This window comes from Cyclopterus lumpus, chromosome 12 (assembly GCF_009769545.1).
Source record: "Cyclopterus lumpus isolate fCycLum1 chromosome 12, fCycLum1.pri, whole genome shotgun sequence".
In the NCBI taxonomy this organism is placed as follows: Eukaryota; Metazoa; Chordata; class Actinopteri; order Perciformes; family Cyclopteridae; genus Cyclopterus; species Cyclopterus lumpus.
The window spans coordinates 1,143,414-1,163,466 of NC_046977.1; the positions used below are offsets into that span (position 1 = coordinate 1,143,414).

General features: G+C 50.1%; 1 protein-coding gene across 1 annotated transcript; it reads left to right on the forward strand.

The window, feature by feature from the left end:
* The first annotated feature begins 361 nt into the window (after window positions 1-361).
* zgc:63972 (protein CutA homolog) lies at window positions 362-11,486 on the forward strand. The gene is made up of 8 exons (XM_034547200.1): window positions 362-483; window positions 1,788-1,923; window positions 8,099-8,182; window positions 8,809-8,957; window positions 9,438-9,497; window positions 10,089-10,134; window positions 10,213-10,262; window positions 11,384-11,486. Exons 1-8 carry the CDS (start codon window positions 362-364, stop codon window positions 11,484-11,486), a joined length of 750 nt encoding a protein of 249 aa, XP_034403091.1.
* Window positions 11,487-20,053: the final 8,567 nt, after the last annotated feature.

A 20,053-nucleotide genomic window follows, 5' to 3' on the forward strand; every position in this document is an offset into this window, starting at 1 on the left:
TCCGAGATTGGATGTGGAAGTCCTCCAGAGCTGGAAGAGCGAGCTGTCTCTGCGATGTGCTGCGTGCCGTAGCCAGCGGGGCGTCCTCCTGTTTTTTAAAGATTCATATCTGAAAAACAACCGCATTATTGATACTCTTTAATACCTCTCAGACCTGGAGATAACTCCTGGAACGGGAGCGCAGATTAAATCTCCTCTGGAAATCCGTAATGAAATCTTTATACACACACACACACACACACACACACACACACATCGGTTGCCAACACATTGTGTGTGGTGACATATTTGGCGGCACAGAGAGCGATCCTCACATTCCTGGAGGACGGCCATCTGTCGGTCTGCTCCCTCTCTCGTCTGTATGGATAACAAGACGAGCATCGGAGTCCTGAACGCCACCGGCCTCGTGTGGCGCGTGTGCACTAACAAGGCGGTGCAGCTGCTGGGAGGCTGTGCTCTGCTGAGGGTGAAGTGTGGAGCGACGTGACATAAGGGTTGATTATACAGTCTGTGAACGTACGTAACGCTATCCAGCCTGAAGAGGAGGTTTTCTTTCCCCCGTGTCAAAAGAGCTCGTATGGCGTGTGTCTTCTTTTCCTCACAGTACATTTAGCAACCCTCGAAACAAGTTGACTGGAAGGTTGTTCTTACTTTCAACCTGAAGACAGCAAACTATTGAAGTGGCAGACACAGTCCAACCCCCGGGAGGAGGGTTACACCGGAGGGGGAGACCGATGGAGGACTAAAGGAGCGTTGTTGAGGGACATTCATCGGTGGAGCCGCTCCATAACGCAAGGGGCGGGGCCGGGGGCGGGGCCGGGGGCGGGGCCGGGGGCGGGGCCGGAGAAGCCATCCCTCCGGACGAGCTCTGCTGTATTGGGGAGATCTGAAGTGTTCCTGTCCTGAGGGAGAGACTGTCCACATCCAGATGTTTAGTGTGTGATTGATGCCTTGAGGGAGTGTGAATGTGAAGGTGCACACACACTCACACACACACACACTCTCTTAATATGTGTGTACATGTTCGTCAGGGATTCTCACTAAATATTTCAAAGGGCCAGGAGAGAGAATACAAAGGGAAATTGGATATCAGAATCTGGAGCAGTGGTCCCAGAAGAGACACCCAAGGAGCCCCCTTCTCCCGGTTACAACAGGAATAAAACCGTTTGATCTGCGCCGCTCCCGATTCTATTGTTATCTGCTGTAAACCTCCACCCGCCCAGCTCTGCTCGCTGCAGCACCGCGGAAGGCCAACAAATATGAGCAGAATAAATAGGCAGAGCGAATATGTTTACTCATGCAACCTGCAAAATGCTTGATATCACCAGGGAGGCAGAGCTCGTTTGTAGCATTTTCATACACCTTCCTACTTTAATTAGCACTTTTGGAGAGGAGCCTCCCCCCCCCCCCCACCCACCCCCATCACCACCACCTCCAGCCACACACCTGACTTTGCCTGCTTGGCTTCTTCTAGCAGCCACAAGCATGTAATTCCTTTTCAACAGAGAGTGTTAAGCCAAGCAACTCGTCCATCAGTGAAGTGAAGACGATGTCATTTCGGTTGGATGGCGACTAGAGATGTGTGCTGCAGGTTGAACTGGAGGGACATCCACGTTACGTCACAGATAATCAGCAAATCTTTTCTTTTTTTTTAAACCATAAAATCAATCTGTGTTGGCTGAGACGTGTGACGGTGTGGAGCGTTCTGCCATCTTTGGTCCGGCTGCTTCACGGCCCGGGTTACAGTCTGCTCTCAGTGACCCAAAGTCCCAATTCGTCTGCTTCAGGGAGATCAAGTTTTTGAGGAAGCCCCGCTTCAGTAAGAGCCTGTTCTGTTTGCCTCATCTGTATCGGCTTCATCATCTGAACCGCAGCGGAGCCGTCACGGACCTGAATCCATACAACACCCCCGATATTGACCAGGTGTTTAGCTTCCACCACTTCCTAATGGGTCGGGACACCTGTGTTTGCTGTGGCTCAAAGAGTGGGTTGTCCATCCTTGATGGCAAACATCCTTATCAGCTTCTGGTTACACACACACACACACACACACACACACACACAAACGTGCACATGCATCCTCCTCCTAAAACAGATAATTTCCTTATCAGCACATTGCAAGGACCAACCAAATCATTAGCATTGATTTCCCTTTGAATGAATATATACAAGAGTCCATCCCTTCTCTCTCTCTCTCCTATTCTCTTCATCCTGTAACCTTCCCAGCTCCGTCTCTCCTCTGGCTCTAAAGGGATCCCTCCTTCTGGACGCTACAGTAGGTGAACTCTTGTTAATTGCTCGCAGCAGTTGGAGGTTATCAGCTGGCGGGCGGTGAAGGTCTGAATAATAAGCTGGACACGGTCCAGGTGGGAAACAATTAATGAAGAAGTTGCTGCTTTCTCACCAGAGAGGAGAGGAGGGAGAGAAGGCTCACCCCAAAAATATAGAGACCAATTAGATAAAAAGTCAGGTTAGAACCAGGGAGGCAGGGGAGGTGAGGCACACTTCACAGCAGGGGGCCAGGCGGGGAGGAGTCCAACAGGTAGGCAGGAGACGCTTAGCAGACAGTCTGATGGGGCGTGAACGGAGGCGGGCCAGTATTCATATGCTACCGGGCTAATGGGAGCAGGTGAGCAGGTGGGTGGGGGAGGTTAAGTGGGAGGAACACCGGGGTCACCGCAGGGCAGCAGGATCTAAAACTACATGTGAGCACATTGACATGAAGAAGGAAGAGATGAAGTGAAGTGGCTGACATGAAGAAGGAAGAGGTGAGGTGAAGTGGCTGACATGAAGAAGGAAGAGATGAAGTGAAGTGGCTGACATGAAGAAGGAAGAGGTGAAGTGAAGTGGCTGACATGAAGAAGGAAGAGGTGAAGTGAAGTGGCTGACATGAAGAAGGAAGAGATGAAGTGAAGTGGCTGACATGAAGAAGGAAGAGGTGAAGTGAAGTGGCTGACATGAAGAAGGAAGAGGTGAGGTGAAGTGGCTGACATGAAGAAGGAAGAGATGAAGTGAAGTGGCTGACATGAAGAAGGAAGAGGTGAGGTGAAGTGGCTGACATGAAGAAGGAAGAGGTGAGGTGAAGTGGCTGACATGAAGAAGGAAGAGATGAAGTGAAGTGGCTGACATGAAGAAGGAAGAGGTGAGGTGGCTGACATGAAGAAGGAAGAGGTGAGGTGGCTGCAGGTTTAGGGATGACTCATCAGGGTAAAGGAAGGTGGTTGGTTGGCTGATTATCTGCAGAATATAAAATAGTGCCCTGAGGATGCCTCTGGCTGCCCTTTTCATGGTGATTCCTGCATTTCCATAACGCCACTTTGTGATGGCTGAGCGTCTGAGGATGACACGCACACACACACACACACACACACACACACACACACGCCCACACACCGACGATACACCTGTCTCTGAGTGTGATCTGCATTGGGGAGCACATCAAGGCATGTGTTTATTTTCCCAGGGCCCCGTTTGGTCCAAACGACCTTGCCTCTGCAGAAGTGAACTTTTAGAAGTGACTTTTTGCCCGTTGGGAACCGGTCGGGTGTTCGGCAAGCGACCCGAGAACCGCTCACACGACACCGGGTCATCGGTCCGTGGCTCAAATGAACCCTGGTTCAATTGTGTTATTCACTCATTGTACCCTAAACAATACTCCTTTGTACTTTGCATTCCATTTACCTGACAGAGAAATGTGTGTTAGAGTATCCAGCATCATGGAACAGACGTTCATAAATGTGAGTTTATTGGGCTGCCTCTCTTTGCCTCTTCACATTGAATGGAGGGCTTTACTTTACCATATTCATAGTTCTACTGTTAACATGTCTCCCCAGTTGAAGCATCGTGGCGTCTCCTCCGAGTGGGAAGCTGAGCGGTTCTGGAGCGACGGACAAACAGACGGATTCCTCGCTTCATAGTTTGATTATGTGAAATCTCTTTGTGTGTGAATTCATACGCGCTCAACGTGTGTGTGTGTGTGTGTGTGTGTGTGTTTGTGTGTGTGTGTTTGTGCACTCATTATTTCAGATGTAAGGCTCGTCATTCAGAGCGTCCCTGTGGAAAGTATTCATGATAAATACTTTAAAGAGGATTTGTGAAATGCAGGTGAAGAGACGGTGCAGAGCAGCACACACACACACACACTCCTCCTCTTCCTCTTCTTCTTCTTCCATCAAGTCTCCACTGCTCATCCTCCACTTTATTGCCTGCAGGCACTCTAACTCGGAGTCTGAACTTATTATGCTTCTCCCTTCTCTGAATTTTTGGCGCACTCAGCCTGTGAATGGAGGAGGAATGAGCTCATTCTACCTGCGTCAGCGCGAGCAGCAGTGGTTGTGCTGCAGACGGCGAGGAAGGGTAATGAGGAAGCCCCCCCCCCCCTCCCCACCCCACAGCTCCATCGGCTTCTCCCTCTCAACCAATCAAGCGTGACGTGATTTAAGCCTCCTGCCGCTGCAGGTGAACTCCACCAGAATAGATTCATGAAAACGTTGAACTCCTTCCCGTGAGATTGCTCCGGGGCTCTCTGTCCTCTCTCAAACCCAATCAACCAAAACGCTCCACTCCTCTCCCTTTGCCTTCCATCTTACGCCCCCACCCATCTCTCTCTCTCTCTCTCTCTCCCAGCCTGTCCTGTGTCTCTCTACCTTTGTCCTCACCTCCCACAAACAGGGAAATAGGGATGACAAATCTCTCCCCTCAGCAGGGCTCGCTGGAGGGATTTCTTCCATTGATGGCGGCTGATTCTTTCACGCTGCGTTCCACGCACTCCGCTCTCTCCCGGCGGCGAGCATCGAGCTTAAACGCTGAGCCGTGGATCGGGGCTATGAGCTGTGTGCTTATGTTGCTAAACAAAACTAAATACTCGGATTGTTCCTGCAATCTTTTTCTCGGGAGGCACAGACGAAATAAACAACATGACAGTCGGTCCAGTTTTCATGATGAACGGCCCCGTGCGCTCCGGTTGTTTTGACACGGAGGGCCATGAAACAGAAGGAGGTGGAGGGGAGGTGGAGGGGAGCCCACGGGACGCGCTGTCGGTCTGCTCCCCGAGAGGGGAGAGGTCTCACTACCTGGGAGGCCTCGCTGGTGGACGCCTCGGCGCTGTCGTTTTCTTGTGTTTCCTCGCTGCTGCTACAAATGTAAGTCTGTGCTCTGGGATCCAGACCCGGAATCAGCCGTGATGGATGGCTCCGTCTCTCCCGGAGGATGGAGGGGTCGCCGGGGTTCACGGCGGTGACGGAGACACTTCCCCGCTCGGCCCTTACGACTTTTTTTAATTAACCTCTTTGGGAGCACCGGGCTCTTCCTCTCGAGGTAATCACAGCCTGGAAAGTGCCTTCATTAGGACTCATTGGACTCTGTGCGCCCCGGTAGTGTTGGCCGGGTTCTGCCCCGACGTCCTCCACCCATTCGGTGCAGTGATGGCACTGCCAACTGCAGTGGGTGTACCCGTAATGCTCTGTTCACACACACTCACCTCGCTCCATCCATCCCTCTAATTCTCACAGCTAGAATTCTGTTTTTATTTCACAGCCAGACAACTTCCATCGATCCCACCGAGAGACAACCGCAGTCTAATGTGGATCAGCCGAGGCCGGCCAGCTGCACGTAGACCTCATTATATATATATATATATATATATATATATATATACACCAACAGTCAGCAAATGAAACCTATCCTATTTTTCACATTAGACCTCTGAAGGGACAAACAGGCCCTGGCGCTCCTGGGGGGGTGGGGGGGGGGCCCCTCGGAGTGATGCCCCAGAAGCACTGGATCAAACGCCTTTATTTCATCTCTCTCTTTCTGAGGGGCTCTATTGGAGCTCTATTGGGGCTCTGTTGGAGCTCTCTGAGGGGCTCTATTGGAGCTCTATTGGGGCTCTGTTGGAGCTCTCTGAGGGGCTCTATTGGAGCTCTGTTGTAGCTCTCTGAGGGGCTCTATTGGAGCTCTGTTGTAGCTCTCTGAGGGGCTCTATTGGAGCTCTATTGTAGCTCTCTGAGGGGCTCTATTGGAGCTCTGTTGGAGCTCTCTGAGGGGCTCTATTGGAGCTCTATTGGAGCTCTATTGGAGCTCTCTGAGGGGCTCTATTGGAGCTCTATTGGAGCTCTCTGAGGGGCTCTATTGGAGCTCTATTGGAGCTCTATTGGAGCTCTCTGAGGGGCTCTATTGGAGCTCTATTGGAGCTCTCTGAGGGGCTCTATTGGAGCTCTATTGGAGCTCTCTGAGGGGCTCTATTGGAGCTCTATTGGAGCTCTCTGAGGGGCTCTATTGGAGCTCTATTGGAGCTCTCTGAGGGGCTCTATTGGAGCTCTGTTGTAGCTCTCTGAGGGGCTCTATTGGAGCTCTATTGGAGCTCTCTGAGGGGCTCTATTGGAGCTCTGTTGTAGCTCTCTGAGGGGCTCTATTGGAGCTCTATTGGAGCTCTCTGAGGGGCTCTATTGGAGCTCTATTGGAGCTCTCTGAGGGGCTCTCAAATGAAGCTGCTGTGAACTCGGGAAATAAATTGGTTTGTTCTGAAGCCGCGGCGCCCCGTGGCGCCCCCTGCTGTTCGCTCTGTGATGCGCGCGGTGTTTCCAGTGGCAGGGGGAGAGGTCACCGAAGAAAAGCCACAGGAAGAGTCACGCAACCCGCTCTGTCGGAGCGTCTGCATTTCATTTGAGTGGATGAGAGTTGTGCACGTGCTAAGTGAACACATTGAATGTCTGGGAGGAGGATGTGAGGAGAGAGATGGACCCACAGCGCCCCCATGTGGACGTCCTGGACCAAGACAGCTTCAACGACCCCGCTGATGATATTCCAACTAAATATTACTGATGTACCTTTTGTCTTCTCCACCAATGTGTGTGTGTGTATGTGTGTGTGTGTGTGTGTGTGTGCGTGTGTGCGTGTGTGGACAGAGCCTTTTCCCTTTGGCTCTGCACGTTGGTTTCTGTGTGAGGTTCTGCACTTGTGTCTTGTTTCCTGTTTTATTTTGAAGTCCCCGTCTCTCGTGTCCTCTGTTTCCCTGCACTTCCTGTCCCGGTGGTTGTCTGGCATGTCCCTGATGGTTTCCTCCTGCACCTTCCCCCTGTATTTAACCCTGTTTGTGTCGTTCCCCTTTGTGGGTTCGTCCTGGTTTGATCACTGAGATCACGTGTTTGAGTCGTTTGTGATTCTTCAGTGTGAATAATTCATCGAGTGAGGAATAAAGTTGCTTTTTTGGGGGGGGGGGGGGGGGGGGGGGGGGTCCTGTTCCTATGGCGACACCGTGACATTCTGTGCTGTTTATCTTCACGTGTTCTCGTTACACAGCGCTTTTATTGTGAAAACACAAACACACACCTGTCTAGTTCAGCTCCTTCCTTTCGAACAGTTCTCCCCATTGAAGGTTTCCTACAGCGCGTCATGGTTCAGGGCTTCGTGGGGCCCATGAATGTGTAACGTGGTTCTTTTCACATCAATAATAAGGGTTGTGTTGATTTGTCCTGTTCCAAACAATAATGATAATAATAACATAATGTTGCAGTAAACCACTGGAGGAGATGTTGGCATGTTTTACTTCCATGTGTCCCTCATATTGTTGAGGCTCTGCTGTGTGTGGAGGAAGGAAAATGGCCAAATCAAAACGTCGGCCTCCATTAAACTGTACGGTGTGTACACACACACTCACACACACACACACACACAGGTGTAACGTTGTAGACATTAATAACAGAAGGCCGTGCTGGAGGACCTGAGGCTCTTCTGACCTGCAGCCCTGAGCCTCCAGCGATCATGTGACAACAACTCAAAAAGAAGGAGAAAAGGCACCAACCAAAGCCGATTATGAGCCGGGCCCCCGGGGGGCGGGGCACCGGGACGGGAACCGGCCATTCCATTGGTCCCCGGCGCGTCGGGACGTGTCCATCAGCCAATGGACCGGCGCGAGGAGACTTATCTCCGGCTTTGACCGCCCGACCAGAAGTACCTGTCAACACAATGCACTTCCTCTAGGAAAGGAAACGGAAAAGGTGATGACTTCCTCTCCCTCTGGTGACGGAACACCATCATCATCCTCGGGAGGAAGGCTTCCTCTTCCTCTTCCTCAGCCGGGTGCTCTGCGCTCTGACAGGTGATGGAGCGGCGGTCCCCGCGCGGCCTCAGAGACGCGGCGTGTCCCTCCGCGCTCCGGCCGCTGCTGCTCGGCTCGGCTGTGGTAAGAAGAGCCGCCGTGATGGGGATCATCATCTCGGGTCACTTTGTACATCATCTCTCATCTGTCAAAACTTTGTCGGGAAAGCAAAAGTCCTCTGTGATGCACAGGAAGTGTTATTAATAATATATGTAATCAACCCGCGGATGGACGGCCGTCTGGGACGCTGCAGAGAAGTAGGGCGGATTAAAAAGGCCGGGACTCGTTTATCTGTGACTGACAGCGCCAAATAATAAGAGGATGAATATATAAATACTGAGTCCAATCCAAACATGGCAATCCTCCAGAGGCCAGCGGATAATTAAATTGAGTTATAAATGCGTCTCATCCAACAAAATGTATTGAAAAAGAGATAAATGTCCAAATATTTTGTGCCAGATGCAAAACATCAGCCCAAGACGGCGTGCACGTGCACGAGCACGAGCACGAGCGTGCTCTGAGGTAATTCAAAGTGCTGCACGTGAAACCATTAAAAGCATCAACACATAATGCAAAAGAAAACAAGCTTTTAAAACAATTAATAAATAAGTCTTTTTTAGAAAAAATAAATAAAAAAGTTGCAGTGTTAATAAATAGAATGCATACTGGAACATTGAGATGTCCCTTTGTTGCACCCGGACCCCCTACAGGTCTTGGTCCTGTCCGTGTCCATGTACCCCGGGCTCCGGTCCATCGGGGTCCGGCTCCACTCGGCCCTCACAGGGAGCTTCGTACCGGGCCACCACTCAGTCCTGCTCATCAACAGTCCCAACGAACAGGCAGCCAAGGACATCGGCAGGTACAGTAGAGGCTCCGTCTTCATGTCACGTTGACCCCAAAGGTCACAACACGTTCTCTCTTGTTGTCTTGTTTAATCTGTGAACCTCCCACAAGTTGTTTTAACTCTTCAGTTCACGCACAGATCAAACACACGAGAGAGGCGGCTGCACTCTCTCCCCTTCCTGTTGGCGTCTAGCTGCATGTGAATGAGCTCTATTGACCGCGCGTCAGGACGGAAGCTAGCCAGATATGTAAATCACCTCCTTCAGAGGAGGGCACGGCCGAGTGGGGCTTAAACTATCATATCAGCCGAGCAGCAGTTTCACATTATCTTTCTGAATTTCAGTCCTCTCCTGCGGTCGGCTTGGAAAAGCAACACGGTAAAAAAGAGCCAAGTTTAATGCAGTAAACAGCTGTTGGCTTGGAAGCCTTCATTTCGTTCCTCGGCCCCCCCCCCCCCCCCCCCCCCCCCCCCCCCCCCCTCTTGTTGTTTCTTCAGGGCGATCATGGAGCGGCGGCTGGCTGCCAGCATCAACATCCTCTCCAGGACCTCCACCATGTAAATCATATTTGACCTCCACCTTCACACAACTTTGTCTCCGGCTGGGGCGCCAACACAAAAGGCCAGCTCGGTCCCTTCCACACACACACACACACACACACACAGCGCTGGTTACCAAGGAAACCACAAGGTGAATGCACTGCATCTCAATGCTTTCCTCAGTTTCCCTGAGTGGCAGCCGGCCTTCGGAGCCGTTTGGTTTCGTGCATGAGAGCTTTTCCTGTTAATGCATGAACCACCAAATTAACAAGAGCGTCAGAACTCCGGGTGGAGAGGACCCGCCTCACTTCCCACAGTTACTGTGACATTTCCTTCAATGTGTCAATGGGGGCTCTTAGTCTGTCCTTCACAACCCTCCAGAAGAAAGCGTTTAAAAGCGCCAGGGGGCGGTTGTGCACACGGCACCGTTAAAGCCTCTCCGGTGCCGTGTGACAGCGTCACTCACAGCGGCCGTGATGAAGGGTCCGATGTCGTGTTCACAGAAGACATTTGACTTAATGGCGCCGGTACTTTTCATCCTAGAGCGCGTCACAGTCCATCGGGTCCTCGTGGTGCAGGTCTAACCTCTGGGGGCTTCTGGTTCCGTAGGTACTACTGGAAAGGAGAAGTCCAGGATGCCAGTGAGGTTCTGATGGTGAGCTGACTGAGAACGTTGTGTGATGAACATGCACTCAACAGGAATGTGTAAGATGAGACGTCTCTGTTGTTGCAGCTGGTGAAGACCAAGACCTCCAGGATCCAGCAGCTCGTGGAGTACGTGAGGTGAGAGGTCATGTTCACACTGCGGGCTTCAGGTGTGCGTGCTACTGTATTAATGAGGTTATTCTCAACCTTGTCGTGTACTTACAATAGAATAAGGAAGTAAAGGTCACAGACAAAGGTCACAAAGTCAAAGTCTAAAAGAACATAACTTAACGCCAAGTGGCCAAAACATGACAACGTTCAATACAATAGAATACACAATAAAAGGAGGCGCAGTAAAATGCACAATGAAAACAATAATAATGAAAATAAATGAATAAAAAGCATGTTACCCAAATGCCAGTGCAAACAGTTATTCATTCTTTAGTTGATGTTCATATTATTTTATGTTACATAGGATTCAGATGCTTCAACGTGAAAATGTAAATACAGTGAGAAACATCCACTTCTTCTTGAAGTGTTAATCATAAACATAAACACATGCAGAGGACACACTGCACACCGCTCACACGTCCTCTACTTGGAATAACCAACGACATCCCATAACCTGCATCTAGATTTATGTTATTTGTAATTAGCAGGAAGATGAAACGGTCGCAGCTTCCCACTCGCCGTCTGTTATTGTTCATACTTCTCAAACTGGAACATATTGAAGAATTCTTCCTTTTAAATTGAACTAGAAGATATTTCAATTTGACTAAATATTATTAATAATAATAATAATAATAATAATAATAACACCTTTCACAAAACTCTGAGACCAAACCGGTAGATTAATGAGCTGCGAGGCTTCGCTCCAGAGAGAGCGCCCATTTATGAATTCAGATCCGCCAACTTCGACATCCGGCGTGAGCACGAAGACCGAACGCCGTCACGTCGCCGTCACGTCGCCGTCACGTCGCCGTCACGTCGCCGTCACGTCGCCGTCACGTCGCCGTCACGCCGCCGTCACGCCGCCGTCACGTCGCCGTCACGGCATGACGCCACTTGAGCCCGTCGACCACACGTACACTTGTCTCTCTGGTGTCTATTGTATGTTGAAAGACGTCATTTTCTACTTTTATTGTGAAGAAGAAGAAGAAGAAGAAGAAGTAGAAGAAGAAGAAGAAGAAGAAGAAGAAGTAGAAGAAGTAGAAGAAGAAGAAATCTGACGTTGTTTGTGTTTGGTCCTTTCCTCAAAGGTCTGTCCACCCCTACTCCAACCCAGAGGTGCTCAGCTTCCCGGTGGAGGACGGCAGTCGGGCGTACATGGAGTGGATGGACGAAGCCGTTCCAGACGACTGAAGCCCGTGGAAGTCGAGGACGAGGGGGCGGAGCCTCGCCCGTCGGACCGGAGCGATCGGGGAGCACTGAAGGTCAACGCGTGACCTTTGTGCCACTTTGTTGCTCCGGCCTTTTCATTGTTGTTCCACTTCGCTCTGTGGACATTTGAGTTCAGTCCCTTTAGAAAGAGACAATACAAGCTTCTGATTGGCTGTCGCAACAGGAAGCTCCTGCAGACACGTTCTTCTGCTTTGTGGCGTGAACCTCGTGACCCGTGAATAGAGGACCAGCCCGTGGAGAGGAGCCATGCTGTTACAGTCCAAGGTGATCGGATTTGAGAGATCGTGGACGATCACGTTCACAAGCTTCAAGGAATAAAAAGGGAGCATTGAAATGAATGAAGGTGGCGCAATAAGCAATTAAAACTCCTAATACCAGGAAGCAGAACGGTCTCCTGCAGCGTATTACACACTCCCCCTGGTGGACATAACACTCCATCCCGTAATCATCAACACGAGCCTCTCCGTGTCCTCCATGTATTCATTTGACGTTATTGGGCATCGCTCATGTGAGGCGGGTTTAGTATTAGAAGCTCGAGCCGGAGCACGACCACGACTCGACCGCCCAACGCTGATCCATAATGAGTTATTGGTATGAAAGTCGCCTGTGATCGATCGTCACGTTGAGGCCGTAACAATCCTTTATGGAAGTGTCACTTTGTTCTAATAAAACATTCACTACCAACGTGTGGGACCTCTAATAAAACCCTGAGGGTGAATTAACAACAGGACTCGGCCTAAATGTGAATCTTGTATTTCTACCGATTGTAAAATCTTTTTGTTTGCATCTTGAAGAAGTGACGCTGATCAATAACACGACCTCGACCTCCAGGACGAGTCGTGTGTGTGAGTGTGTGAGTGTGTGAGTGTGTGGGTGTGTGTGTGTGTGTGTGCGTATGCGTGTGTGTGTGTGTGAGTGTGTGCGTGTGTGTGAGTGTGTGCGTGTGTGTGTGCGTGTGTGTGTGTGAGTGTGTGCGTGAGTGTGAGTGTGTGAGTGAGTGTGTGAGTGAGTGTGTGAGTGTGTGTGTGCGTATGCGTGTGTGCGTATGCGTGTGTGTGTGTGTGAGTGTGTGCGTGTGTGTGAGTGTGTGCGTGTGTGTGTGCGTGTGTGTGTGTGAGTGTGTGCGTGAGTGTGAGTGTGTGCGTGTGTGTGCGCGTGTGTGCGTGTGTGTGAGTGTGTGCGTGTGTGTGTGCGTGTGTGTGTGTGTGTGTGTGTGTGTGTGAGTGTGTGAGTGTGTGTGTGTGTGTGTGTGTGTGTGTGTGAGAGAGTGTGTGAGTGTGTGAGTGTGTGAGTGTGTGAGTGTGTGTGTGTGAGAGTGTGAGAGTGTGAGAGTGTGTGAGTGTGTGAGTGTGTGTGTGTGTGTGTGTGTGTGTGTGTGTGAGAGTGTGTGAGTGTGTGAGTGTGTGAGTGTGTGAGTGTGTGTGTGTGTGTGTGTGTGTGTGTGTGTGTGTGTGTGTGTGTGTGCGCTTCGGGACAACTGTGTGAAATAAATATTGCAGAACGTTAAAGCGTATCCTGCGTTTTGAGTCCATGTCCACTAGATGGCGGTGTTTCAATGCACATGAAAAACACGCCGTTGTCGCCGAGACGTCCACTTAAAGTGCTCATTGGAGGTGAGGAGAACCAACCACGACAGAGCTTCTGCTCCACGTGGTACGAACGGAGGTTCAACCTCACGCCGTGAAGATGAAGATGAAGATGAAATAGATCATCTTTCTGTCCCCCACATATCAATGATGTGCAACTAAAGAAGTATAATTTCTATATGAAAATCATTAAACTTGTGTAAACACAGAGACATATGGCTGGCTCTCTTGTTGTTGTTGTTGTTGTTGTTGTTGTTCTTCCTGAGTGTCACCAAACTGTCCATGCGATGCGTGATAATTAATACGCTGCACGATAACGTGCTCCACTGAGAAGTTCCATGAAGTGTGGATAACACGTGCATGCAGCCTTCAGGTGGAGCGAGGCACGGTGCAGGTGATGGTGCTGGTTCAGGTGATGGTGCTGGTTCAGGTGATGGTGCTGGTTCAGGTGCTGGTGCTGGTTCAGGTGATGATGCTGGTTCAGGTGCTGGTGCTGGTTCATGGCACGGTGCAGGTGATGGTGCTGGTTCACGGTACGGTGCAGGTGATGGTGCTGGTGATGGTGCTGGTGCTGGTTCATGGCACGGTGCAGGTGATGGTGCTGGTTCAGGTGCTGGTGCTGGTTCATGGCACGGTGCAGGTGATGGTGCTGGTTCACGGTACGGTGCAGGTGATGGTGCTGGTGATGGTGCTGGTGCAGGTGCAGGTGATGGTGCTGGTGATGGTGCTGGTGCAGGTGATGGTGCAGGTGATGGTGCTGGTTCACGGCACGGTGCAGGTGATGGTGCTGGTGATGGTGCTGGTTCACGGCACGGTGTAGGTGATGGTGCTGGTTCAGGTGATGGTGCTGGTTCATGGACTCGGGTGTAGAAATTGCCGTTTGAATATTTGAGCGTTGAAATCTGGAAAAAGAGTCTGGAGCAAACATTGAATCTTGCAGCAGCAGTTGAGTGACGGGAGGAGCAGCTCCAGACTGCAGCAGGTCATACAGCCTCCCAGATCCACGTCTTTTAATCTGAATTCATATTTTAGAATCAAACTATCTCTTTTCTGCATTTCTAAGAGCTCTGCTCGATGAAACATTGAATAATGAGCCCAAGAGGAGATTGAGAATGAGCTTTCATATTTAACGCAGCGCGGATCCAAAGCTCTGAGAACGGACATGAGGCGTTGGAGTGAAACCAAGGAGGACCTAACCAGATTAATGTCTGCCTTAAAGTCTTAAATATGGAGTCCAAACGGTCTCACATGAGTTATTTGTGAGGGTGCAAAGGGACATGCATATGTGTACCGATGCATAATTTACAAAAATAAATATTACTCAAATTATAAACTTCCCGTTGTCCAAAGTGAAGCCAATGCCTGAAACGGCCATCAGGGGGCGCTTCCTCTGGTGGCAAAAAGAAGTCTATGAGAGAATGACCCCACTCCTCATATGATTTATTACCTCATTAATCATTTTTAAATTGGAGTTCGTGGTCTCGATCGTTAGTTTCAAGTCTTCTTCAAATCAGCTTGATATTCATTTAGTAATTAATGAGCCTATGCTTACGGGTATGCTTTGGGGCGTGGCTACCTTTAGATTGACAGGTCTCAACATGTCTTGTCCATCGTTCAGTACTTAGCTCCACCCACCTGAGTGACTTCTGGTTCCCCAAAAAAGGCCAAAATCCGTCGCCGTCTTCAGAACTGTGATCCACAAACCAATGGCGGACGTCGTGGTGACCACGCCCACTTCCTATGGAGACGAGTATGGAGCCTGGACTGGTCTGTTGTGTCCACATGGTGGCATCTGGCCAACTGGAGATCAGGTCTCTGATGATGTGCTCCATGTAAGCTTTGAAGGGAGGAGTGGCTCAGTGCCTGGCGGGTAAGCCTACACCGCACCGTGATTGCTTCCTCCCTCTCCTCAGCACCTCCTCTTCTCCTACACCTCCACGGAGCCCTCCCTCCTCGTGCACGCTCCTCCCATCTCCCTGCCTCTATACGTGCACCTCGTAAATCACCATCTGCAGTGCATGAGTACTCAGATGAGAAGGAGAGCGCTTGAGGATGTGACTGGAGACATTTCTGCTCCTGGCTCTGGTGCTCGCACGCTCCCCGAGCTGCTACGCGGACTCCGTCATCAAAACACACAGCGAGGCGTGCTCACACACACACACACACACACACACACACACACACACACACAGACACACACACACACACACACTCACTCTCAGTCTCACACTGGAGCCAACACTCAAGATGCAGCAGCAAGAGAGAATGTCTTCTGATTCCCTGGCAGGTAAATGCTGAACTGTCTGTCATCGCCTCCTTTTCCTGCATCTTCATCATCTCTCTTCACTTTTACATTAATGAACACATTGTTATGTCCTCTCTCTCCCTCCTACCCATCTGTCCACGCTCCTTTTCCTTCCGTGCGTTTTCCCCTGAGAGAACGTGTTGTGCTGTACGAGTTGATAACCTCGGAGCAGGAGGTGCACCTTGTTCCATGTGGCAGTGCTGGAGGGAGGACATTAAAGGTGGAGGAGCTGCTGCCTCACACAGCTGTGCGAGTACACATGGGCGAGAGAATATTGCATTATTCTGACCTAGATACCAAGCTTGTGCTACTTTGGATGGGACGCCTTGTTGGAGTTGTTGGTCGTGATGTAGAGTTGTTGTTGTTGTTGTTGTTTTGCATGCTGGATATTATTCATGTGCCACATCTGAACGTTGTTAAAGGAACAGTGGAGGTTCAGGTTGCCCTTGGCGATGAGGACGATCACAGCTTTCATTCATTTGACTGGAGCCTGGAAAGTTAACCTGGAAAGACCATCAGGTTGGTCAGGTGTGTTTGTTGTGAGGATTTTAGCATTTCAAAATCTGGATTATGACAATAAGAACATCGTTGCATCACGACTCGTTAAGGCTTCTCAATGTGAACGGGAGCATCTCAGAAGACCTGAGAGACGCTTCCATTTCAAGTCTGAAGATCAACAGCTAACCATCTGGTGTTGTCCATCTCGTTAACAGGCTTTTATTTTATTGTTATAGCAGCCGCATGATTCAAAAAGTAAACACCCATCCAATCTACTGCTGGACTGAGCATGCATTTATTCATGTGTTTATGCATATTTTGTTTTGCGGGGGTCACAACACTGCAAGAAATGTGATCCTTATAAAATAAATAGAAAGATGCAACGTATTCATTCCTGCTTGGCTTTGGACTTCTGACACGCATGAAACCACACAGCCACAGTAACATCAATGAAGGGGAGATTCATATATTTATATATATACATATATATATATATATTTATATGAGTCAGGAGAATCATGCAATTGGTTGTGTGTGTGCGTCCGTGAGTGATGTGCGTGCCCGTGTCTGTCCACGTCTAGTCTCGTATTCTGCGACAGCAAACTGCGTTATATATTTTGGGAGGCCAGGTATAATAATAATAATAATAATAATAATAATAATAATAATAATAAACCACACCGGCCAGCTTCAGTGAGCTGAAACACGAGTCACAGTCGGTCACGTGACCGATGACTGAGCCAATCAGATTTGAGGATCGGGCCAGCCTGACGGGCAGCATGTTGCTCTGTGGATGAGCCTGGAGACCTCTTCCACGTTGTCAGGTGACCCTGGGATGCTGGACAATGAATACGTGGTCATGCAACAAGTCGTCATCATCAACGGGTTCTTGAAAACAGAAACCTCGTGCCGGGTTCTTCGGGTGCTCCAGTTGGAGTTTGTTAGAATGACTAATTGTTGTGCGTAGAAGAAGACAACGTGTTGTGCTGTTGGTGCTGTTGGTGCTGTTCCCGAGCTCCACCCCCCTCCTGCTCCACCCCCCTCCTGCTCCACCCTCCTCCTGCTCCACCCCCTCCTGCTCCACCCCCCTCCTGCTCCACCCCCCTCCTGCTCCACCCTCCTCCTGCTCCACCCCCTCCTGCTCCACCCCCCTCCTGCTCCACCCCCTCCTGCTCCACCCCCCTCCTGCTCCACCCCCTCCTGCTCCACGCCTCCTGCTCCACGCCTCCTGCTCCACCCCCTCCTGCTCCACCCCCCTCCTGCTCCACCCCCTCCTGCTCCACCCCCCTCCTGCTCCACCCCCTCCTGCTCCACGCCTCCTGCTCCACGCCTCCTGCTCCACCCCCTCCTGCTCCACCCCCTCCTGCTCCACCCCCCTCCTGCTCCACCCTCCTCCTGCTCCACGCCTCCTGCTCCACCCTCCTCCTGCTCCACTCCTCCTGCTCCGCCCCCTCCTGCTCCACCCCCCTCCTGCTCCACCCCCTCCTGCTCCACCCCCTCCTGCTCCACGCCTCCTGCTCCACCCCCCTCCTGCTCCACCCCCTCCTGCTCCACCCTCCTCCTGCTCCACGCCTCCTGCTCCACCCCCCTCCTCCACGCCTCCTGCTCCACCCCCTCCTGCTCCACGCCTCCTGCTCCACCCCCCTCCTGCTCCACCCCCTCCTGCTCCACCCTCCTCCTGCTCCACGCCTCCTGCTCCACCCCCCTCCTCCACGCCTCCTGCTCCACCCCCTCCTGCTCCACGCCCCTCCTGCTCCACCCCCTCCTGCTCCACCCTCCTCCTGCTCCACCCTCCTGAAATCACTATCGGTACATCATTGGGTTCAGGTTCACAGCTCAGCTCTGGGCTGATCGTGGTACAGATGGCCCGATAACGGCGCCCTGAAGTGTATTGTGTTGTCCTGGAGTGACAAGCAGGATTACATAAAGTGTGTGAGAGAGAGAGTGTGAGGGATCCCGCGTGGTAGAGCGAGCACCAATCAAATGACTTCCTTAATGTAACAGAGGGGTAAACACTGCATGCGCTCTCGGGCTCTTTGAGTTATGCATTCAAGCTGCACGCCACTCTGACGAGAATACATTTTTCTGATTGCCTTGGCACAGTTTGAATGTGCACCGTTCTTAATTAAAAGAGCCAAACTGGCAACAAGAAGCAGCAAACAATCCGGACGGCTCTGGCAACGTGCGCGACGAAGCTCACGCGACACGTGGTTACACCCCCAGGGAGCTCCACACACAGGGCTCAGTTGTCCTCATGCATCCCAGGACCGTTATCAATTAGTGTCCAACTAAAAAGGTTTTAAAGAATATGCGAGTTTGCATTCCAATGTATATATGAAAGGGTTCGCCCTAGAAAGGACGTTCAAAACCACTCGTTCTGTTGTGGGTTGTTTCAAATGGGAACATAAACAAGTATTCTTGTCATAATGAGTTAAACTAAAGGTGACGCAGTAGTTGTGTACTGCTTTTTAAAGTTGGAAACGATACAAAACAAAGTTTACTTTTCATAATTCAGAGTGCAGGAGGAACGGGGTTTTATTAGAGACTGTAAGTGTAAAGAAAAACACATTTCTACAAGAAGTTTGCAAAACAGACTTTTCATTACGTATAATGATGAATAATAAATGAATGTTCTTTTCGGGGAGCCTGAAACAGCACACACACCTCTCCCAAACAATACGACGATAAACAAGGATTTATTTTTTGAAAGTTTGGACCAATATTTGCATTTACATACATTCATCCCTCTAACCCTTTGATTTTAAACCGTTGTGGCTTTAAAAGGTTAAGAGGTGTGTAATGATGAAGCATGAAATCACAGGTGATGTTGAGCCTGAGAAGACTGAGCAACAATGTCTGAAAAGGGAGGAAATGGATTATAATTATAAACACATGGAGAGAATAGATTCTCCAATAATAATAAAAAAAGACTTCTTAGATAATCATAAAGAAGACGATGCTTTGTCGTCTCCCTTGAGAGAAATGTGTCTCTGGCAAACTTCTTCTGCACTATTTTCTGCAAAAGTCCATAAATTCTGAAATAGATTCCGTGACGGCCGCAGTTTGAGGTGGAAACAGCATCACTCACTTTTAATGTCTTTCAAAAGACTGTATCACTCGAGAACTGGATTATTATGTCAAATATGATATGTTATCTTATCACAAGGAGGTGGACGGGTCAAACCAAGAGCCCGGAGACGCCCCAGGGAGAGAGACGTCAATGGGGTTTCTTTGTATCTCCTAACTGGCGTCCCTCCCTCCTCTCGTCATTTGACCCCAGACGGCGACCTTCTCCTGACCCTGACCATGACCCCGACCTCGACCCTGACCTGGAGGTGTTGCTGCCTGAAGTTCATCGTGACCATCACAAACTAAAACGTGTTGCTGGCTTTCCTGGGAATACTCACGAAACATCTAACTCTTCATTAATTTGGTGGAAATAGTTATTGAAGAGGAAGAGACGAGTGGGGAGAATAATTTAGTAAACCGGTCGATCGTATTGAGCGAGAACGGGCTGCAGTGTTGTTGTTGTAAATCCGACTGGCTCAGATTGTTGTAGATTCTATCTGACAACATTATGGGAAGGACCCGCGTTAACAGACCGCATCGTGAGACTTCAGAAAACCTCTTCACCAAAACATTGTGAACATTGCTCCGTACGCAGCAGCTCAGAGATGTGGCTCTATCTCCTCTGGGAGCTTGAGAGGAACGTGAGTTCACAGCCACAGAGCTCCACCAGTCTGACGTTCACCCACAAACCAAAGCTAGTTTTCAGGTCGAGTCCTTCAGCTTTGCTCCTTCTTGTAGTTTTCTTTTTCTTTTTCAAGAGCACTCAATCAGACTTTGTTATCGCGAAAACACAGGCACACAATGTGGCATTTAGTTTTCACAGTCCAGCTGTTAGCAGGAGAAGAGTGTGTGTGTGTGTGTGTGTGTGTGTGTGTGTGTGACATGAGTGGGCACGCTAACGAGCCAATAGACCCAACACAATGGCCCATGTCAGAGAGATCCCGTTCATATTTAAAGAAAGTCCGATTTGATGGCAAAGCACAATCTCACATCTCCGTTTTTATTTGACGTGTTTTACATTTTACATTTATTTCAAATGATATAACCTTTTTAAAATGTGATGTACTCCG